Source organism: Delphinus delphis, chromosome 19 (assembly GCF_949987515.2).
Source record: "Delphinus delphis chromosome 19, mDelDel1.2, whole genome shotgun sequence".
NCBI classification, from domain to species: domain Eukaryota; kingdom Metazoa; phylum Chordata; class Mammalia; order Artiodactyla; family Delphinidae; genus Delphinus; species Delphinus delphis.
Genome location: NC_082701.1, coordinates 31231084 through 31254140, shown reverse-complemented (window position 1 = coordinate 31254140; position 23057 = coordinate 31231084). Strand labels below are relative to the sequence as shown.

General features: G+C 54.4%; 1 protein-coding gene across 6 annotated transcripts in view; it reads left to right on the top strand.

Annotated features, from left to right (window-relative positions):
- MSI2 (musashi RNA binding protein 2) overlaps positions 1 to 23057 on the top strand; it is a 389374-nt gene that overhangs the window by 333954 nt on the left and 32363 nt on the right. For 5 of the 6 annotated variants that reach the window (XM_059997135.1, XM_059997133.1, XM_059997134.1 and 2 more), the window contains exon 10: positions 5344 to 5418. In XM_059997135.1, coding sequence (XP_059853118.1) covers positions 5344 to 5418 — 75 coding nt within the window. Of the gene's footprint in view, positions 1 to 5343; positions 5419 to 8999; positions 10577 to 23057 lie in introns of those variants that run through there. The other variant, XM_059997136.1, reaches the window with a different exon arrangement.

The following is a 23057-nucleotide window of genomic DNA, read 5'->3' as shown; positions in this document are numbered from 1 at the left end:
TTGCTTCTTGCTTCTTCCCTTAACGTGATGTCACCAATGAAGTCTAATCCTTTGGCAAGATGGCCTGACCTGACTCCATCAGTCACCTGGGTCACCATCTCTGTGGTGCACTAGGCCTGCCTATCAGTCCTAGAATCACCACCATTGCCACCACCCACAGTTTGGCTAATGAACTTGGCTCACGCAGAAACACTTTTTTTTAAGTTTGTTAATGAGATGAGGTTTCAGTGATTTAAACTTTTATCGTCGAAAGAGCAGAGAAATACATAACACTGTTAGGGATTTTTAGAAGTGAGACTAACCCATTAAAGCTTTAAAATCCATTCATTCAACAAATATTTACTGAGTACCTCCTAAGTGCCAGGCATTGTTCTAGATGCTTAGGAGGAACCAGAGAAAGAAGTCTGATATCAGGGAGTAGACATCCTCGTGAGACAGCAGACACTCTGGTCTATAAATGACTTGGAAGCTGTGGAACTAATTTTTAAATACCCTTTAAGATTGTCTCCGTACTTCGGGAGGTCTCATCAGAGAGAGGCTGATGAGCATATAGTTGCAGTTATTCTTTCTTGATCTCTCTTGCTGTGGCAGCAAACGTTCTTGGGAGGAGACCTACAGCTGTTTTGGTTTTAGCTTTCACAGCCTTTGACAGAATCGTGGCATAATCAGCCCAATGGGAATTCCTTTAAGAAAGTGTACAAGAGAAGAGGAGGAATCATCCTTAGGTCAGTCTCCCTGCCTTTGAGCTCGACAAAACCAAAATCAGCTAAGACCCTTAGGAAAGGTATTTTTGCAGCTCTCAGACTTTGTTCGCTGCCTCGCCCACCCAGTGCACTAGAATCGGTTTGGTTTTTCTTAATGAAAGTGGACTTAATAAAAGCAAACATGATTATCGTTGATATATCTGATTCCTCTTGGCCTTCTCAGCCGTATAATCCTACTGCCTCTAACTATCTTGACCTCGCTGGGCACACACTATTTAACATGTTTGGTAGCAGTGATAGAGAAATACCTCATTGCTGAGGCTTTGAGGAAAAGCTTCACCCTGCGGTCCCAGAAGTGGAGAGACATTGCTGACCAGCTGAAGAAAGCCAGAGGCATTCTAAGCAGCGCTGTGAAATCCTGACCCAGTGTTCCCCAACATTAAGCCCCTCGGAAATGAAAGCAAAAAAAAAATTTTTTTTTTGTCTGGAAGGGATGAAGAGCTCTAATCTGCTGGCTTTCACTGATCAGAAGGAGATTGGCTGGAACATAGAGCCGCATGCCTAGACTCATTTGTAATTTCAACTGGGATTTGTCTTTCCCCAAAATATCTGTTTGAGGTCATCCCCAAGGAGGTCTCCATTTGTTCAGCTGTTTTCTAGTGAACAGAGGAAACTCAGAATTCAGCTTTTCATTTTCCATCTAGAGCAGCACAACGCACTAGAACTCTCTGCGATGGTAGAAAGGTCGTATATCTGCACCGCCCAAGATGGTGGCCGCTAGCTGCGTGTGACTGTTGAGCATTTAAGATGGGGCTTTTTATATAATTTAAATTAAATTAAACTTTAATGGGACAGCACAGGTCTGGAGGAACCCCTGCAACTCCGGATGATTCTGGGGCCCAGCGTCCTTGTAGACTATGGCCTGGAAAGGGCCCTTGGCACTTGGTGTCGCATCTGTATGCAGACCTCACGGAGCCACCATGGTGCCCCAGGCAATGCTCTGCACGCCACGCAGCAGATGTGTCACACGCTGGCAGCTCCCTGGATAAACAGCCCCGTCTCTTGTCTCTTTCAAGTTGGGGGCCTGGTGGGAGCCGTTTTCTGTGACTCTTCAGTAGCTGAGTAACAGAGCCTGGAAAAGGATGAGTCATGTGCAGACATCTTCTAGGGTTGGAACAAAGATCTAGAACCACAATTCTGAGAATTCCGCCAGCATCCCAAAAAGGGGGGTGCCCCAAATGAGCCAACTGGCAGCTTCAAATTCTCTTGCTGATTTCTGATTTTTTTTTTTCCCCCACAATGGAAAGCCTGTCTGCAAGAAAGGTGGTCATCCAGGCAGAAGGCTTGGTTTTTTCCTTTTTTGACAAGAGATAATTACTGTGGGCTTGATGGGGCATCCAGAGTACTGGAGCAAATAAATCGTGCAGTGGCCAGTGAGGGAGGGGCCCGGCTGCTCATGGAAGCGGTGGCCGGGTCGTCTCAATGTGATGTGGCCTGATGGAGCGCCCGCGTGGGTCTGCTGTAATGTGCTATGGATACGCAGCCAGCCGGTTTCCCCCATGTGGCTGGGGCTGTGAACCGCTGGAGCAGAGCTGGACTGCACAGCAGTAAATGAAGAGGAAAATTGAAGTAATGTTGTGTTATAAATTTATGATTTCATCTGCCCGCCCCAGAGGATGTTCGGCGATGGGGGGCGGAGATAAGAGCCCCCCCTCGGGCAGATGCCAAATTCTCATCTTTGTTGAACAGGAGACAATTTTGACATGCCTGGGAAGATTGGGGTGAGGCCCCCAACTGGGGTGAACTTGACCATGCTTTTCCTCATTCCTGGTGAAGACTTGCGAGTGTGCCAGGAAGTAGGCAGATACAATGGAATCATACTGGTGACTCGAATCAGGGAGGGACTGGGCGTTCCACCACCCTCCACCCCACCCACCCTGAGGGAGTCTCGAAGGTGACACATGGGCTTAGGTTTTTGCTGTCACGTTAACACTGAAATATTTAAGACCCCCAGCACTGAAGTTAGAGGCAAGGGAATCATTTTTCACTAGGAAATCCCTTGGGCAGCAGTGACTTGGCTGTTTGCATATAATTCATTAATCAATATTGTTGAAATCATGGTAAGAAGTCTATTGCTGAAAGATCTGATTTGATAGCAGGTGATTAATTTGGAGGAGAATTGGGCTGGCCAGCCATGAGATAAATACCAAGGAAGGAGCCAGTACGTGTGTGTCCACTTAAGGCACCCGAGTTCCCGTCTCTGTCCCAATACTTTATCCCTCTGTCTCTCTTTCCCCGTTGGGTGCCAGAGCTCAGCGACTCACTGGGGTCTGTTCCTCTGCAGTCAGGACAAAGCCGCGAGGTCATCCTGGTTGGTCTGGGCATCACTTTGTCAGCAGGGCACCAAGTGCTGGGAAATAAACTCGTGCAGAAAGAGCAAGCAGGAAGACCCTTGTGGGGTGTAGACAGATCAACTGGCCAGTGAGCGGTGACTGCAAGTTTGGAAAGGCTCTGGCCGAAGCGAGGGAAAGGAGCCACAGCTGGTCTCTGAGAATTGGGGCCCATGCGCACTTCAGGGGACCTGCAAAGCTTTCTACAGATGGCAAGACTCAAGCTCCCAGAAGGAAGGGAAGAACCCCGATGACGTGGCCTTGGGCCAGAGGCAGGGCTGGAACCCATCTCCTGATGTCTAGTCCAGCAAACTTCTGTCTTAGGTCTGATGACAGATCTTCTGGTCAAGGTGAAAGCTCTGATACCAACAAGCAGGGGAAAGTGAAGGTGGGTGGGTCCCATTTCTGGACCGCCTTCAGCATAAAAGCGCTATGAACAGGCAGCAGGAGGACCCGCAAACTCTAAGTCGTGATGCTGCACCCAAGCTGGAATTTAGTGAACGATCCTGGTGTTCAGCCGTCACCTGCAGGGTCAGAAAATGCTTGTGACATGTGAGAATCCACCTGGAAGTGGCTGATGAGACCCCAGAGCCTGGCTTCAGGGTGTTTAAGTTGCTGTATGGAGCCGCAAGGATACATGTGGAAAGCCGCCACTCACGGGCCTTATGGTTGGAGGGCGTGGAGACTGTCCTAAACCTGCCCATCAAAATGCTTTCTACTAGCGTTTTGGTGACAAAGCAACAGAAATAACTCTGGCTGCTATCGACAGTAAAAGAGGTTTTTGGAAGGGGCTTGGGCAACGGACAGAAGTGCCAGGAAGGCCGGGGAACAGGCAGGAACTGGGGAGCCGGGCGGTCAGCCAGCAATGACCTGGTTAGGGGGCCACTGTTGCCACCAGCGGACCCCGGGCTCTGCTGCTGACACCAGAATAGATTCTGAACCAGCCGCCCTCCTCTGCCCCACTGGCACCTGGAGAAGACTTGCACTGGCCCAGCCCGGGTTCACAGTCTGCTTCCCAGCTGCCAGGCTCAGCAAGAGCAGGAGGGAGGCCTTTCTGCTTCCATGATGGGAGGCAGGCCCATCTCCAAGACTCAGACACAGAGAAGGGGGTTCAGGTGCTGGGCAGCTGAAAACAGCCACAGGCGTCCCGCTCAGAGGTCAAAGCAGAGGTCAGGCTGGCAGCGGTGGTGGTGGTAAAGTAGGTGGCAGGCTGGCCAGGGTGGTATCTTAAGAGCGTGAATGGACTGAGTTTCTTCTATATGGAGCAGAGGGAAGCAAAGGGAGCCTGGCAGGCTGGGAACGGGGCAGCCATGGGTCTGCTATGGCCAGTGGAATTTCCATCCCAGAAGGCTACCCCAGCCTTCTTTGTAGCCGAACTCAAGACGTCAGGATGTGAGGAGTGAGGGTCTGAGTGGGCACCACGAAGGGTAGGGAGCTGCAGTGGCATCTCATGGGGGGTTGGTAACTGGTAACTGATCGGAGACGACCACAGGGACGCCAGAACTTGCCAGTTCTTTCCTCTGCACCCCATGCCCAGTCCAGCAGCGGTTTCCACAGACACCCCTCGGTTAGCCAGCACCCCCAGGTGATCTGCTGAGACGGGCGCCTGGAAGGAGCGTGCTTGCTGGGAAATGCCCGTCGAGGCTTTGGGTTCCTGTTTGTGGGGCACATTTAGCACAGCCAGGCCGTCCCTGTTCTCCCAGGGCCTTGGGAAGATACGGTGGAGTGTCCCTGCTTGGACGTGGCTTGGTCCCTGCGTCCCCCGGGCCATGGCTCACTGGGCCCAGTGTTCTTCCAGAGGCACGGAGTCAGCCCCTGAGTTTTGCCCCTAGACTGTGACCCCACCCCGCATTCCTTATGCTCTGTCCATGGTGCTGGCGAAGGACTTTAATCTCCTACTGTCAATAGCCTTAAGGTAAAGTACATACAGGGTAAGCTGTGCAAATGTCAGCGCCCGGCGCTGGCCGAGGGTCTGGGGCTAACCTGTGGCATTTACTCTGCAGGTTCAAGAAAGTGCGTGGGCTTTGGGGGTCTCTCGGCCCAAATACGGGCTAATCACCAGCAGGCTGACAGCAGTGCCCCAGCCATGGGCGAGGGGTGACCCAGGCCCTGGGTAAAGACCCCCACGGGAGACAAGTAATTTTGTGGAGGAAAATAACTCGGACTGTGTCTCACTCCCGCCCTCCCTCGGACTCCCGCAACCTGAAGCAGCTGCACTAACCGACGTGGTCTTTCTCTCTGTGTTCAAGGCTACCCCAACTTTGTGGCAACCTATGGCCGCGGCTACCCTGGATTTGCTCCTAGCTATGGCTATCAGTTCCCAGGTGAGTGGCTTTGTCCCCCAGGGCTCTGGGGACATGGGAGGTGGGCTGCATTGGGGGGGAGGGGGACCCCTAAGGAGAACCAACTCATGCATACGTCCATTCACGAAATGACCTACAGGTGCTAAGTTTCAGATCCACTTGACCTTGTATCCAGGTCAGGATGCAGCCCAGTTTCTGATTAACTGAAGTATTTCACTGGCTGAGAGTGGCTTGTAGGGGGAAGGGAAAGACAGGAGCCCTACCTCTGCTTGCCCTCCGTTTTCTGAAACCTCTTCCAGGTTCTCTCTCCTTGGGGAGGGGACTGAACTTGGGGCCCAGGGTTTTCTGTCACCCTGTGCCTCCCCAGCATTCACGTGCCTTGCTGTCTGGACCTCACCTTCCTTCCTCTCCTCGTCCGGCTCCGGTGCCCTTCTGCCATGTGTGTGGGGTGTGTTCTTGGGTTTGGGTCTGCTCTCTGTCCTGAGTGATGGTGGCGGGGGGTTGGTTAGATCCTCCCTTCCCTCCATGTGGGCGTCAGAGACTCAAGGCAGAGCGCCCGGTGATACCCACTCACGTGCCCAGGCTGCTCTAGCTTCCGTGTAACCGGGAGGCCTGGGTCTCTCACCTGCGGGGCAGCGGGGGCTGTGGTCCTGCAGGGATGGGGGAGGGGCGTGAAGGAAGTGATGATTTATGGGGCTTGCGTTTCCCTAGAAGCGGGGAAGCCAGCCTTCCCCAGACCTGGAGTACAGCAAGAGTGTTTTGGGGTGCTCGGGGGTGTCTGTGTTCTAAGGACAGCTGGGGGGTGTAGAGAAGATGCTAGGAGCAGAGTTCTGCCCTCTGGGCTCTGTGTCTTGTCAGGGGCCGCTAGGGAGCTGGGCTTCCACTCCTGGTTGGTCATCCTCCTAAACCCGGAGGCCTGAGCTGCAAGGCGGCAAGGCGAGCAGGACATGGCCCTGGGGGGACGGCGCTCTGAAGGCAGTGGAGGGCAGGGCGTGCGGTGTGCGAGGGGCCGGTCCCACCTGTGCCTCAGACTGAGCTTCGGGTGGGGAAGGGGCGTGTCGGGGGAGGTCAGGAAGCATGTGGGACACTGAGAGCCATGCTCTGTGGGGGACAGATCCTCAACCAGCAACAGAAGCCCTAGGCTCTTGTCCTGTGTGCCCATGGCCGTAGGCAGGTCACCCAGCATCTCGGGGCCTCTCTTCTGTTTTCTGGAAATGAGGGGTTTGGGCAGGATGGTCGCTGAGGTCCGTGCACCTTTCTGATAGCGGGGGAGGCGGAAGAGAACAGCAGGTACAGAAGCAGAAGTTCAGGTGGAGGGGGGTGCGTGGGGGGACTTGCCCACAAGTGTGTCCCCTGGGCCGGGTGGTTTCCCCACCAGGGTGGGCCCCTCAGCTGCCCCAAGGGAGCCCTCCGCACCGCTTCTCTGCTGCACGTGGCAGCTCAGGTGGCCACGGGCCTCTCCAGGCAGGACACCAGACACCACAAGCTGAGAAGCCAGCACCGGGCCAGGCACGGTCTGCACCTCCTCTAGATTTTCCCTCTACGGATGGGGACCCTGAAGCCTGGAGAGGTAGAAACCCTGTTCAGGGGGTCACAGCCAGTAAGGGGCAGGGCCAGGACTGGGACCCAGGTGGCCTGGGTCTTAACTGCCACACCCCATCATCTTCCTAGCATCTGTCTGTCCAGCACGATCACACTAGCCACATGCAGCTACTAAGGTTTACATTTAATTTAAGTAAAATTAAGTAAAACGGAAAATTCGGTTCCTCGGCCACATTAGCCACGCTTCAGTTACTCAGCAGCCACGTGGCTGGGGGCTACCGTCTGTGCAGAATATAAAACGTTTCCATCACCGCATAAAGTTCTGTTGGATGGAGCTGTTCCGGAGCCTACATGAAGAGCTGTGTTATGATGAGGGGTGCTTGGTCCCCACACGCACGTGCATGCGTGCACTGCCTCTCCTGGAGAGACCTTGTGTGTCACCATCCCTGTTCTCCATTCCTTGCCTGTCCTGCTCAGCCCAGAAGCTGGTGGTAGTTTGGGGGAAGCCTTTCCTCTCCTTCCCTCCCCTACCTTCCTCCCCAGGGGATAAGAAGATGTGCAGGGTCACACATCCTGGCTCGGTGAGAGTGCCTTGCTGCTCTGTGTGCTTGAAGCCTACCTCCCTTCACAATCAGGTTGCCATTGCCCCCTCAGTGTAGCACTAGTCCCAGCAAACAGTTAGGGATCCTAACCCGGTATAATTCGGGGGACTCCTTGCTCAGGCCCCCGTCTCATCTGAGAACCTGCCCTCGGGGCCCCATGAGCCAGCCCGGGAAATATCTGGTTGAACTGTGTCCCAGGGACCTGCATCCTTGGGTCTGCCCTAGATGGACATGTATGCAGGACAGACAGAGATGCAAGAGTGACCAGCCGAGGCTGGGTAGGATGAGATGGGATCCCCCAGGTGCCTAGCCCTTCACCACAAGCCAGGGCTTTGGGAACAGAGCCGGGGGGAGGGTGGTGGTAAAGGGACATGGAATGGGCTTGGGGTAACCTGCCCCTGGAGGAGTGGCCTCCTGTGGAAAGGTAGCTCTGTCTGCTGTCCGGGAGCCTCGAGCGGCCGAGGATTCTCGCACACAGAGCCCAGGTGCCCCTGTGGTTTTCCAGACTCCTCCTGGAGCCTCGGCCTCAGGGGCAGGGAAGCTTTGCAGCGTTCTGACCTGAGTCTCTTGCCCTGTGCCAGTAAGGAATGTCTTCAGTGGATCTGGCCGGGGGGGCTGGGGTGCAGAGGGGTGACCCAGGGGAGGGCAACCCAACTCTTCCCTCTCCTCGCCCCTATCAGGGTGGCTCTGCTGACCCCCTCCCCATGCCTGTGAGTCGGCGACGTCAGCACAGATGATCTCATCACCGCCAAGCTGCCCTGGCGTCTTTTCTTCGTGGTCTTCCTTTTCCATGTTCTCGGTGGTGCCCACTTCACCCACTGCCCACCTCGTCTCTCTTGTGATGCGTGTACCTCCCGCACCCCTCCCAGCCCTTCCTGAATCCATCCTGTGGGGGGATGCAAAGTAGCTAAGAGCAGCGGAAGGACACCCCCGTCCTGGAGGGCTGCTGAGGGCTGCATCCTGTGTGTCCTCGCCACACGCCGAGTATCCTGCATCCCCTGCAGGAAGGCGCCGCCTCTTCACCTGAGTTGGCCCTTCCTGTGAATCCCCATCTCATCTGCTGGTGTCCCTGCCTTACCTGTGTGACCTGGGCTTGCTGCAGACCTTCCTGGTTGCCCAGTTGGTGTTAAGAAATGCCTGTCTCTGCCCACCTTTAGGCTTCTATGAGAATAAAGGAGAGCTGCTCCAATAAAGGGGGCTATGGGCTTCAGATAACTGTTCGAGTGGGAGTAGTTCTCTTCCAGAAAGACTGAGTGCCGACCAGCCACCGTGGACGTGGCTCCTTCCTCCCAAGCCCAGATGGTCCACCGCGTGCCCCTTACCCCCAGCCCAGCCCTCGTGGGTCGGTGAGGGGACTGGACTTATCACGATCCTGATCGGTGGTCTCCTCTCTTTTTCCCCCTCTGGACCCTCGTTTCAGTTCAATCTGTTAATTTCTGTTCTTATTTCACTTTGCAGACTACTTGCCGATTTCACAAGACATAATTTTTATCAACTAGCTCTTAAGAGAGGCATAACAAATTGGGGTTTGCTACCATTACTAGAGAGAGGACACAGTCCCTGCCGGGGCCACCCCGCTGCTGTCAGTGCCCACTGAACACTGTCGTAGCTGCCTGTTGGAATGAATGTCCTTTTTCTCATTTTTAATTCTTGGAAAAGACTCCTGTCCTCAATGCTTCTTTCAGTTTTTTAAAAGCAATTTTATTCTCCAGTCCCCTCCCAGTTTGCTTCTCATATGCACTGTGGACACCTCCCCCACGTATTCCACCTGCCACCCTCCCAGAATGTCATGGGGCCGGGGGGAAACTTCTCACAAACTTTGTAGAGCCTTCCTCAAGGGCATCTAGGAAGAAGGCCTCAAATTATTTTAAATAATCACCAAATAGGCTTGTTGGGGCATTTCATGGGTGAGCTCTTAAGTGCTGGAGCCCACAGGGGTTGGGGATATGTGACTTGGAGCACCTGTGTCCTGTGGCGGACAGAACCAGAAGTGAACACACACACACACACACACACACACACACACACACACACACACAGACTATTCTATAAATACTAATGTGAACGATCTAATCTGGAAGAAAAATTATATAAACATTATCTGGTTGTCTTTGTCTTTGGGGGCCAGTCCCTCAGTGGTTGTTGCTATAAGAATGCACATCTGTCTTCGGGAAGGGACAGTGGAGGCACCCAGGTGCTGCCGCATCTCAGGCCCTGTGGGCCCCGATCCACACTGCGTCCCTCTTGCCCTGGCACCTCTGCCCTCACCTCGCTGCCTACTGGCCTTGCATTCCCTGCTGGCATCAAGGGCCTCTTGGCCCACTGGGGTCAGAGGGCACGAACACAGAGGGTCTGTCCTGATCAGGTCGGTACCCCTGATGGTCACCCCCAGAAGGGCTTCCTTTCCGTCCACTTCCCCACTCTCTTGGATTAACGAAGTACAGCTCAGTTGGGCCCTCAGGAGTCACCCTTGTTCACGCTCAGGGTTTGTGAGAAGTGACCTGCGTGCTTCCGTCGGATGCATTCAGTCCATCCTCTTGAATGTCAGTGTCCTTTAGACCCAAGCTGTGCAGTTGTGTTCATCTCATTAAAGATGCTTGATGTAATCATTGGTTCCTTTCCTTTTATTTTCCCTCAGGCTTTTTCATGAGTGCTGTTTTTTCTTTTTAATCTGTATGGCTTTTTTCCTCTTTATTTTGTTCTGCTATGAATTGCTTTGCTTTGGTGAACTTGTCCTAGTATATGCTTGCCTCACAGACGTTTTAGCCGTTGTGAATTTTCATCTCTGTAAATAGTTCGTCTGTGCTTCTCCCTGTTGCCGTTTTATTTTTACCCCTGTAAGCAACTGAGGTAGAAAAATAAATTGTTTACCACGGACATGCTGTGTGCTGCCGTCTCTTAGCCCGACAGTGTCCTGCTCTCGCTCCGGGGAAGGTGAATGCACTGAATAACCAGCACCAGTGACAGCCTAGCGCGGTTTCCGAAAGCATGCGCACTCCCCCTGGCTGCCGCCTGCCCCCAGCCCTCCCTGCTTCCTCGTGTCCCCTGCACTTGCTCGAGGTGGCCCTGTCCTTGAGCCGTGGCCGAGCGTTTGCATGCAGCAACTGCTCGGTCCGCTCCCGTGCCCCCTTCCTCTGCCATCACCCCCTGCCCTCGAGTGAAAATGCCACCGAACACCTGGAGCCCCTCGCATCTGTGCACCAGGTGTGTGTGAGCCCGTGCACGCACTGTGCACACCTGCCCACGCGTGGTTTGCACGTAGCTTGCTTTCCTAACTCCCCTGTACGGTGCAGGTCCGAGGAGGCACCTGTGTTGCTGGACATGAAGTTAGAAGATCTCATTTCCAGGTCACTTGGCCACGTAGTAGCCACGTGACCTCGAGCAAGTGACTTAGCCCTCTGAGCCCTCGGGATTATAACAGTGCCTAGTGAGTTAGGTTTTTAGAATTACCTAGGGTGATGTGTATATGCGAACATGCCCTGTAAATTGGTGAATGCTATGCAACTGGAAGTTTCAGAAACAGTGGGCACTGGTGTTCTTATTCTACCACCCTCCAGAGTGGTTTTCTCTTCCTCGTCACCCCCAACGAAGCTGCTTGCTGGGGGATCTACTTATCCGTGAAAGGAATGATTGAGAATCCCCAAGGGAGTTGCTGGGACTTTTTGCTTCACCCCTCCTCTTCCCTTCCTCCCTCCCCATGTACTGATCATCAGGTACCAAATATCTGGACGTGCATAAGGCTATAGCTCCTTCAGGATGCTCACGGCCCAGCCGAGGGAGACAGCCAGTGATCAGACCCACCGAGCATCATGGGACAGGTGCTTAGCTAGACAGAGGGAATCTCTCTCTGCTATAAGGGCACAAAGACAGGCTGTTGGTCCTGCCTGGTGTGACCCCACTACTGGGTCTTACAAAGTCAAATAAAATTAGCTGGGTAAAGAAGAGAAGGAAGTGTATCCCAGGTAGAGAAATGACATGCTTAGACACTGAATCAAGTATTTTTTTTAAAGAAAGAAAATGCAATATAATAATACCTAGGCAAAATAAGAATTTGTTTTTTCTCTCCAGTGTGGAAGAAGCCTGATGTGGCTCCACGGTATCAAGGGTCTGGGTTTCTTTGATCTTTGTGTCCTATTCTCTTCAATGTAAGACTCCATCTTATAGACTAAGAAGGCTGCTCAGGCTCCAGCCATTACGTACTCATCCCAGAAGAACACATCTCTTCCCTTTAATAACACTTCTTAGAAGTTATGTGTGGCACTCTGCTTCAATCCTGTTGGTCAGGCCTTAGTCACATGGCCACTTTTAGCTGCAAAGGAACCTCAGGAATGTCTTTATTCCTGGTAACCATGTGCCAGCTAAAAACAGGGTTCTGGTATTAAGGAAGAAGAGTGAAATATTTATTAGGGGACACTTAGCAATCTCTGCCACAAACCTGAAAGGGGCTGCGGTGCAGGTCCCAGGGATTAAGAGCAGTTAATGGGTTGGGGGTGGGTCAGGGGAGACAAGGTTAGAAAGGGGGGCAGGTTCCAGAATTCACATTTGATCCACAAAACACATGAAAAGCCCTTAGAGGATTTTAGGTAGAGGAGTGATGTGGTCAGATTTCCAAAGTGAGTCAGAAGGGGTTTGGGGCGGCGGGGGTGGGGGGCAGTGAGGGACCCATGTGGGTGAGTTCAGAAGAATGCTCCCCTCTTTCTGCACTGCCTCTCCTCCTCTCTGCCTCTTCCTCTCGGGGCTCTGTTCCTCTCCCCCTGCCTCAGGTTGGCTGCGGCCCTTTGGGGGTCTTTCAGCTCTACTGGGACAGCAGGGTTAATGCAGCCCCAACCGTCAAAAAAGTGTCTGAGCCACAGCCTTGGCTACTGAAGTGACCTCAGACACAGGGCGCTGGGGGCAGCCAGGAGAGTCAGGCTAGCATCCCTGGCTCAGCACTGCCACCTCCCTCCTAGGATGACTGTGTGGGAACAGCCGGGTGGTACAGGTTCCAGGCGGGGAAACCCTGGGACTCTGGTTCAGGAAGTACCAGTTTGTGTTTCTGCGTCCTCAGTGATGGAAAGCAGATTTCATTCAGGTGCTGATGTTGACTGGCTTCCTGGAGCACTGGCTTAAGAATGATCTTGAGGCCAAGTCTTAGCTCAGCAGAAAGGGAGCGGTGGTTGATTAGTGATGCCTGCATGGTTGCTGGATCCGGAACTCACAACTGCTCACCACGTATTTTGCCTTCCATGTCTCCAGTCTAATGATGGATGGTTCTCAGGTGCTGGTTCAGTTTTGGTCCTTCTAAAAGATGGTCATTCTGTTCCACACCGAGGGAGGGGATGTGGTCTGAGGAGAGGCGCCATAGCTCAAGGATACCCTGTTCTCTCTGGTGGAGAAGCTGCTGTAGCCCATCTTCAGTTGTGGCTCTGCGGTGTAAGCTTCGGTCACATCGTCTAGTCTTTGAGCAAAGACCAAGTCTTAGTGGTCTGTCTTATCCTGAGGGCCGTGGCTTGAATGTGGAAAGAAGAGGGAAGAGGGCCCGAGTTTTTGGAAGGGGAAGGAGTTTGCCTTATGCCAGATGACTGGGGGAAGCAGCCCGGGGCAAGGGGCTGCTTCCTGAGCTCGCTCACACCAACCTGTCAGTTCCCTCCGGTTTACGGCACGCGTGACGTGTTCAGACGTGCTGATAGCTGCCACGCCAAAGGCCTGGGGCCCTGCCTGGATGGATAACCTGGGCCACTGCAGGGAGCGACTCCAGAGGCCTTCCGTCCACCCCTCCCCCAGCCCACCCACATGGCGGAGACCCTCGTGCTCAGCTCCCACTCGGGAAACCTGTGCTCGTACTCCCACCAGAAAAAGTGATGCTTTTTCTGGTCAAGTTCTTGAAGAGAGAGGAGCAGGCCTCCCTCCCAGCCTCTGTGACTGTCAGGGGAGGCAATTCCAGGGCCACTGTGGTGGAATCACAAAACCAGTGGCCACCACTTCACTCGGGTGTCTGTTTAAACCTCAGGACTTTCCTCTGCTTAAGTTTGGAAGGGGCTCTTTCCTCACCCCCTACCCCAGAAATGCCCTCAGGGGGAACCCCGGTATACCCTGACGCGGTAGGTCCTCAGCTCTGCCAGTGCCGCCTGGCTCGGGGCTTCTGCCTGGGTTCCAGAACGGAGCCCTCCCAGCGAGTGATGGCTGGCTCCTGACGGGTAGGGGAGCCCACCTTGACATGCCAGGATGGGATGGTCGGCTCCCCAGGCCTGTTGACATGTCCACAGTCCCAGGCGCCCACAGCTAGATGTTTCAGCACTGTAAACAGAAACGCTCCCTTGTAACGGGAAGCCCCACCTGACACGGCAGCCCGCACACATCTGCTTCGTCACCAGCCCTCTAATCTGCACCTCCCTCCAGCCCAGAGCTTCGTCTCTAGGGATTACCCCCTTCGCAGATTGGATCCACAGGCAGATTTGCAATCACAAGCCAGCGCCTCCTGTGGCCAGCCCGCTCCCACGCCGCCTGGCCCTGTGGGCACTGGGGGCTTATCCCTCATTTGAATATTAAAGCTTAGTCAGGACAGTGTAGCTGCTGCTTTAAAAGAAAATGAGGAAGTAAAATTCTGCAGCACACCCCTATTCTGGCACGAGATGTGCATGGGCCGCCCTCCCATGCTCCTCCCGTCGCATAGAAAATCAGGGGCTGACGCTATTCCCAGATGATGAAAGCAGAGCGTGGTGCCTGATAGGCACTTAATAAATGTTTGCGGAAATGAATCGGAGCAGTCTGAATGGATGGGATTGCGGGTTTCACTTTCCATCAGGTTTCCATGCCTCTTGAAACTCCTCTGCATGAAAAAGGGAAACGTGACTCGGGGTGCCAATGCCAGAGACCCCGGTTCTCAGGAGGGAAGTTGGGAGACTGAGTTCTTGTCCCCAGCTTGCTGGGACAGTCAGGCCACCTCTGGGCCTCAGTTTCCCCATCTGTCCAATGGGGCTATTGATCTCCTTGTCTTATCCCCTTCCTCACAGATTGTTGAGAGGGTCACTGACCAGGCATTAAAACCAAAACAACAACAATAACAAATAATAGAGTGTGAGATTATAGGCAGACGGCAGTGCCAGGCCTGAGGGATGGGCAGCTCATGCGTCTAGGACAGCCAAGGACAAACCAGAAGGCCAAGATGGGCCCCCATTCCCTCCTTCTCCCCAGGCTGAAAAGACGAGCAGAGTCCTACCCCGAGATATCTTCCCTGAGTCCAGGTCAGCTTGGATCCCCTGCCTCAGAGAGACCCAACCAATGGGGTCACTGCCTGTGCTGCCGGTGCGTTCCGTTGGGGGTGGGCCATGAGAGCGCATTCTCGGTCGTGTGCTGGACAGTGTCATCAGGACCTGCCGGGGGCTAGATCCTCTCTGGGCATTGGGAAGGGATCCTGATAAAGCGAGTGAGGAGGCCAGAGCCTGGAGGGGCGTCGCACAGGCAGCCAGATGTATCCCCCTGTGGTCTGACGGGGGGGGAGGGGTGGCAGGGTTGGGGAGTCACTGACTGCCAGCAAAGCTTTCAAGAAGGGGCACCATCTGAACTGGGTTTTGAGGTGCAAATAGGAGTTTGCCATGCAGCCAGTGAGGGAAGGGTACTCCACGTCCAGGGATTAGCAAGTGTAAGGGCCCAGAAGCATTACGTGGCTTCCCTCCCTAGCGTTCCTACCTCTGTTGATGATTCTGTGGCCCCCATCTGGGCAGGTGCTGTCCTATTACCTGGGCCAGGACAGCTGGACAACAGACTTTAGCACTGAGAAGCTGATGCCACTTCTTCCCAGACCTAGGGAATCACGGGCAGACACTCTGTGAACCAGGGGTGCTGTCCCCACCGTTGCCTTAGGCTGTTCCCTGTCGGATTGCACTGAGCTGGCCCAGTGGGCCCTGGGCGCTGGCTGCCCAGGGCTGGCTTCCTTTGAGGCCAAGAGCCTTGCCCAGTTGCAGTCACCTAGAGAAGGACAGGAGAGCGAGAGTGCAGCTGCTGACCCCCCTCGGAAGCCCTGCTGCCCTGCTCTGAGCCCGAGCAGGCCTCAGGGCAAGCCTGAGTTTGCAGGGGAGGGTGTGGGGCCTGTCCTGCATCTCTCTTAGTGGAGCTGGTTTAGGGCCTCTCCACACTCTCTTCCTCTGACCTCTGGCACCGCCCTGGAATGAGCTAGGATTCAGGTAAGGCCTGGAGCAGGTAGAGCCCCTTTCTTGCCCACCCTGTTGTACCTATCCGTTCCTCTTCCACCCATTCCGCCCTTGCTTACCAGCACCTGCTGCATCACAGCCCTGCCCCAGAAGCTGGGGACACAGTGACGAAGCAGAGAGACATAGCCCTGCTTTCTGGGGCACGTGCTGGCAACAGAGGAGAGAGCAGGCTTCCACTAGATGGAAGGGCCCCCAGAGGTCCCTCTGGCTGAGCCCTTCCTAGAGGAGCTGGGAGGGACTGAACAAATCCAAGGGCAAAAGGGCAGGAGCGACCGCCAGCGCAGCTGACGCGCGAGCTCCGGGGGTCTTCAGCCACCGCAGCCAGGCCCTCCCTGAAGCCCCTGCGAGCCCCTCGCCTCCTGCCGTCACATTACCCACCTTGTACTTCAGATAAGACGTATCCTTATCACTCACAGGCAAATTATAAATGGTATCTATTAAAGCCCTTTGTATGTGAAATGTCGTGTAAATTAATAGGGTTTTAGACTAGGAAGGCCACGCTACTGTTATTACCTTGGGCAATAATAATAAAAATAGAAATAAAAGTTATTATTCCACTTACTGAGAGCTCACCCGATGCCAGATACTGGTGCACCGGAGCCACCAACGCGCTGAATTTCACAGCAGCCCTCAAAGGAGGTCATTAGTCGCGCTTACAGAGGAGCCAAATGAGGCCAAGGCGGGGTTACATAACTCATCTTGGGTGGCACAGCTAGTGAGCGTGGGAGATGGGATTTTTGCCACCTTGCTTTTAGCCATGTTGTGCATGGTTTCCTTTAAGCTTAACTGTCTGGACCTGAGTCCTTCACCAAGTAGCGTCTTCCTGGGGGTATTGCACTGGGGGCTCACTGAGATGGTCGGGGGGAGCCTCTTGGCCGTGGAAGGCGCCCCAGTGGCAGCTGCCCTTCTTATCATCAGTGTAACGATCATCTTCTCAGCATCTCGTCTGCTTTAAAGGTGAGGAGACAAAGGAACAGAGAAGGTTCTACACATCACCTTGTCACCTAGGGCTGACATGCAGTGGCGTGATCTGCCGGCTGTTCACATTTTTAATGATTTCTGTACCGGTTGGTACGTAGCAGCTGCCTTGAGCCCCCAGAATGCCTCCCCCTCACCTCCCGGGAGTCTCCCCCAAGACCCCCTGACCATCCCATGGTCCGCCAGTCAGTGCCCAATTCAAAACCTAAAATAGCCTGTCTCAGGGGTCAAAAGTGCTGGACTGCATTTACAGGAGAGAGAGCTTGAGATCACAGATGTCAGCTGACCCACAGAGCTAGTGATGGGGCCAAGGTGGGAGCCTGGGATCTTTCAGCAAAAAGTCTTGGGGTGCTCAAGACTTGAAGGTTTGCTGTCCTGGTGCACAGCCGTGGGTGCTATAGGGCTGGTGTTTGGAATTGTGCCGAGCCCTTGCACAGGCCCGTGAAGAACGAAGCTGGGGAAAGTAGGCAAAGAGAGGAGGCCCAGGAGAGTTTAGGCCATTTAGATTTAAATGGCTAAGGGAGAGATCCTATGCGGAGAATGCAAAATGTTGACTCTTTAACTGGCAATTGGACATCTGAAACTTTGAGAACAGGACATGTAAAAAGCCATCTGCAGGGCTTTCCTGGTGGCGCAGTGGTTGAGAGCCCACCTGCCGATGCAGGGGACGCGGGTTCGTGCCCCGGTCCGGGAAGATCCCACATGCCGCGGAGTGGCTGGGCCCGTGAGCCGTGGCCGCTGAGCCTGCACGTCCGGAGCCTGTGCTCCGCAATGGGAGAGGCCACAACAGTGAGAGGCCCGTGTACCGCAAAAACAAAACAAAACAAAAAGCCATGTGCACAGTGAGCTCTAGCAGGACCAATGGTCAGACCAGTGGCTTGCCCTGACACCCATTGGTGGTAGGTGGGAGAGTGTCTGCAAAGCAGAAATTGCAGTTTTATGAAGAGTGAGGGGAGGGGTGGTGCAGGAGAGAAGGAGAAACTCTCAGGATAGTTTGCTCACGTCTCCTTAGAAACTACAGTCTGAAACGCCTTCACTTTGAAGGTCTTGGTCTTGGTCTCTGACAGGCTGACGTTTGTTCTGTGGGCAAGTGGGTGTCCCTGGGCTAGCCAGGACCACAAACTGCTGTCACAGAGCGACGAAGGCTGGCTTTGGAGTGAACTCTTTGTGGCCACTCTCACCCTTGAAGTCTTGCTAGAGAGAGAGCAATGCGGAACAGAGTGTCCTCCTAGGGCCAGGAGCCAGGGCGGAGCACTTGTAATGTATCAGCCATTCCCGATACTGGCCCTCTGGCCAGCACTGCGGAGAAACCTTGCCTTGTCCCCAAGGCCCCAGATAGGCCAAAGCTAGAACTCCTTAGGGCCCAGAAAGGGAAGGATTTGTCCCCAGCTCGGTCGGTCCTGACTGAAAAGAATTTTGAGGGACCTGTGTTTTGGTCACGTGTACCAAGGGCCTAGCTTGGTGATTTTTTTTTAACTGAATTGAAGTGGTACGACCTTTAGGGGCTATAGGTCAAGATCATAGCCATGGGAATGCCTCCATTCCCTCTCCTTTTGTTTGCTGGATTTTGGAGAAAAGAATTAGCTGGAATGGCCACGCCCTACCCTCCACCGTCCTGCAAGGCTGTCTTCTGATCGCTGCTTCTCTCTCCAAGCAGGATTTGGTGTCTAGCCACACCCCCGTCTTGAGCTCAGCTATGAGAAGACCCTATAGTACACACAGTCAGGGGCCTGGCTGCAAGCTAGGTGGGCCCGGGGTAGAGGCCCCCTTCTCGCTGGCAGAGTGGCCAGAGCTCCCCTCTAGCCCAAAACCCTGCTTCTCGGTAGCCAGTTTTCTCTCCTTTGCGGGGAGTTGGTTTGTGTGCAGCCTGGGCCCGCAGCTGGAGACCCCTTTCCCGTCAGGACTAGTGACTGGAAGCTCTGTGAGGGCAGAGAGTGTGTGTGTTTAGTTCACTGCTATGACCCCAGTGCTTAGAATAGTGCCTGGCACGTAGTAGGTGCTCAATAAATATTTATTGAGCACATAAGGGGCTGAGAATGGGTCGGGAGTTACAGAGGCCTCTGAGGTCGGTCCCTGCAACAGTTCTAGGTGAGCAAGGGCACTGTGGGCCCCAGCTCTCTGTTGGGAGGTAATACGGCCCCCCTGGAGAAAGACGCCGGGCCAGAGTCCCCAGGGAGAGCTTTCTGCTTCCTGCCTCCCCAGGACCCCGGCAAGCAGTGCCTAAAGCCGTGTTCTCAGCTCCAGCCATGCTTTGGGGAGCACTGGAAGTTTCCTTTGTCCGGGCTGCACCCTGACATATCATCAGAATCTCTGGGGGCTGGGCCTAGGCATCAGAGGAAGAGGGAGGCAGGAGGAATTGCCTGGAGCAGCTGCAGGTGGGTGACAGTGCCCGCCCTCAGAGGGACCCTGGGCAGCTCTACACGCCTCCTGGAGATGCAGGGTGTGCTGGGGAAGGGGGTGGAGAGTGCTTAAAGCAAGCACAATGTAGGAAAAACTGTCTTTCCTGGTAGTGAGCATTATAAGAGAGAGTTTTATAAAGATTCCCCTCAGAAATCACAGCGTGTCAGAGCCATAAGGAACCTCAGAACTCACTCATCCGAGGTCACAGAATTAAGTGGTGACCAAGCCAGAACTGTATCCCAGGCGGCATCTTCTCAAACCGGGAAGGGGAGAGGACGCAAAGTAAGAGGCCCGTGACCTAATACCCCGCGGTGGACAGGACAGTTGGGCCCTTCAGTGTTTACTAAAAACCAAGGACACCCCAAGACTTCCTCTACATCAAGGATTCTCTGCCCTCGATCCCACAGGGAATCCTGTGCATGTCTGCATGCGTCAGAATTATCTGGAAGGCCTCTAAAAGATAGAGACAGAGGCCCTACCTGAATTATCTGGAAGGCCTCTAAAAGATAGAGACAGAGGCCCTACCTGATTCTTTGTGTGCTAAAGCTCCCTCAGCCGGGCTAGAAACCCGCTGCTCTGAACGGAGACCCTGAAGTGGATCTCAGAGGAGATGGTCGCAAGGATTAGATTCTCCACCGTGTTCTCAGGAGGGCCTTTCCTTCCACAAGGTTAGCGGAAGACAGGGTACGCAGATGTACACCTCAGTTTAACCTTTTGTAATTTTTTTTTTTTTTGGCGGTACGTGGGCCTCTCACTGTTGTGGCCTCCCCCGTTGCGGAGCACAGGCTCCAGACGCGCAGGCTCAGCGGCCATGGCTCACAGGCCCAGCCGCTCCGCGGCATGTGGGATCCTCCCGGACCGGGGCACGAACCCGTGTCCCCTGCATCGGCAGGCGGACTCTCAACCACTGCGCCACCAGGGAAGCCCCAACCTTTTGCAATTTTTGAAAACCTTTAAACCAAACGTTCTCCCCCTCGGCTGCACCCTGGGGTCACCTGGGAAGCACTTAAAGGTCCCCCTGTCCAGGCTGCACCCTAAACCAGATAAATCAGCATCTCCAACAGTGGGACCCAGGCCTCAGCATTTGTGAAAACTCCCCAAGTGGTCCAATGAGCGGCCAGCGGTAAGGATAGTCCGCTAGACAGAGCAGGTGCTTTTTCTTGTTGTTGCCGGCCCTCTCCTGTAGGCATTTGAGTTTGCTGCCCCTGCGCTGCAGGGTCACGGGAGTGGAGAGGCAGCTAGACATGCAGGCAGTGCTGCCTTTCAGCTCAGTTTACCCAGAGCAGTGCCTCCCAGCCCTGGCCCTCCTCCACCACCTTAGGGCATCTGACCATCATCATACCAGCTGACGCTCCACAAGAATCTAAGGTGGGACAGACTCTGGACTAGGTCCCAAGTGGGACATGGGGCTCGGTCCCCACCCTACAAGAATTTGCCACCCAGCGGGAGAAATCAGATGTGCACGTAAAAATAACTGTGCTTAGGTAAGGCAAAAACTGGTGAGTGCCACAGAGGCAATAAAAAGTAGGTGTGGCGTCGTAGAAGCCGCCAAAAAACCAAAAGTGCCGTTGACTTCTGACTGGCACTAAATTCTCAGAGATCCAGAAAGTCCAGAAAAGCATCTCGTTCACTGTCAGTGGGATGGCAACAGCTCTCACATGAGTTACTTACCCCAGAGGTGTGATAGTGCCAACCCCAGAGGCACCGCTTTCCAGTGACAGAGGGACTTGGGTTTGTCATCCTCTTACACCAGCAAGACAGGCTCTTGCAGGCTCAGAGCTGAAGGGATTTCAGAGGTCATCTGGCTTGACCTCCTTGCAGGAGACAGGAGTTGTTACTCGGGGCGCAGAGAAGTGAAACACGGTGCTCAAGTTATAAAGCAAGCCAGGGACAGCTGAGGCTGGCGGCCAGGCTTTGATGCCAAACCCAGTGATCCTTTTACTGCGCTGGTGGGGCGAGGAGCTCCAGACTGGTGAGATTGGGTCTTTAGGTCTGAATGACAGCTTCTAGGAGGCGTGGCACCTGCCCGCGCCTGGGATTCCACCGTTAGTGCTTCGTTCTTTGTACCCAGGCGGCCTCTTTTTGAATGCAAGATTCTCTAACAGGAGGGACATACTACCTTCCTAACACCTGAGTCGCCAGGTAAGAAACCTATAGCTCTCAAGTCCTGAGGTTTTATTAGCAAAACATTTTTCTCGTTGCTGCCTGATTTACTGCTAAGAAATGGGAGGTATTAAGCCACTGGGGTCGCGCCAGCGGCTTGGCCCAGTTGTTAGAGCTGAAAAGAACGCATGTTCTAATTTTGAGGTATGGACGTTCAGCTGCACTAAAATGACATCATGAAGTTGGGACATCCCGAAAGATTCCAGACCACTGTTATCAGTAGGAATTCAGGCCTCCTGTGTGCTAATGACCATCTGACCACGTGGCCAACCCCGGAGAAGGTGGAATAGCCCTGCGTGAGGGAGAGCCCTGTCTTGAGGGCAGGGCTGATGGCTGGACAGAGACCTGACGGGCTTCATCAGAATGAGAGCTCACACTTGTCGAAGCTTACTTCCTGGCAGGCATTCGTCTAAGCACTTTGCATCTATTAATCTCTGACTGATATCGCCATCTCTTTTACAAATGGGGACACCAAGGCACAGAAGGTTAAGGCAGCTTGCCCAGAGTCACTCAGCTAGTAAGTGGCTGAGCCAGGATTTGAACCCAGACAGGCTTCGTGTCTGTGCACTTGGCTATTGGGCTAACCTGCCTCACGAGGAGAAGCCTGGTTGCCCCCTTCACGCGTTGGCCAGACAGGCTGTGTCGAGGAGGGAGCCCTTCTCCGCATTGCCAGCAGCGGACGGGGGACGGTCATCTGGGCAGTGGGGTGCTAGCGTGGCCACGGGCACTCATGGACCAGGGGCTCTGCCACGCTTGCCTGGGCCTCAGCCCCAGCAAGGAGCCCTGAGCCCTGCCAGATCTGCCTAATGCCCTGCAGTAATCCCCTGAATGCCCCCTGCCAGGGCAACCCAGACCCCCATCCCTTCAAAAATAAAATAAGAGGTTTCCCAAGGAGGGAGTCTGCCGCAGGTGACCCCTGGCTCCTGAGGGCCTGGGGAGAGATGCTGAGCACAGGACCAGAAGCCGAATCTGCAAGGCTCTCCCTGTTCTTCCACCTCCTCCAGGTCCAGCCCTGGAAGCTCCTGGTCCCCAGGTCCCTCCTGCCGTCCTGGAGACAGGCTGCACTCCATGGGGACAGCTGTAGGCCCATGACGGCCCCTGGCTGGGGCAGCCCCAGCACCTACACACACACACACACACACACACACACACACACACACACACACACACACACACACACACACACACACACACACACACACACACACACACACACACACACACACACACACACACACACACACACACACACACACACACACACACACACACACACACACACACACACACACACACACACACACACACACACACCCCTTTCCTGGATCTGTGCTCACGCATCCCCCACAAGCCCCACCACCAAGGAGAGCCCATTGGCCTTAGAAATAGCATCAGTGGCTTAGCTGCCAGGTCATCTGGAGAATGTATTTGGGGTGAGCGGTGAGGCTGGGCGGCCTCCCAGGACAGGAGGGGATGGCAGGGAGCTGGGGAGGTGGACCAAGAAGACAGCCCCGGGGTGGGATGCTGGGGCAGCGCTCTCTCCTCCTCGCTTAGGAGCTTCCCAAGGAGGCCAGGCTGCACGGGGGGGATGGGGGGAACGGCGGGCTGTGTCGCCACAGAGTGGGTGCTGTGAGGGCTGTCTCTGCTGTTCTGGGCACACTGGGGGGCTCCCCTCCCCTGCTCCCCCGCCCCCAACACCTGTCACTCCGCTTAGCCCCGTTTTGATGGTTGAGTTTAAATTCAGCCCTTAGCAGTATCTGCTGAGCAGTCTCCAGCAGGAGCCTTT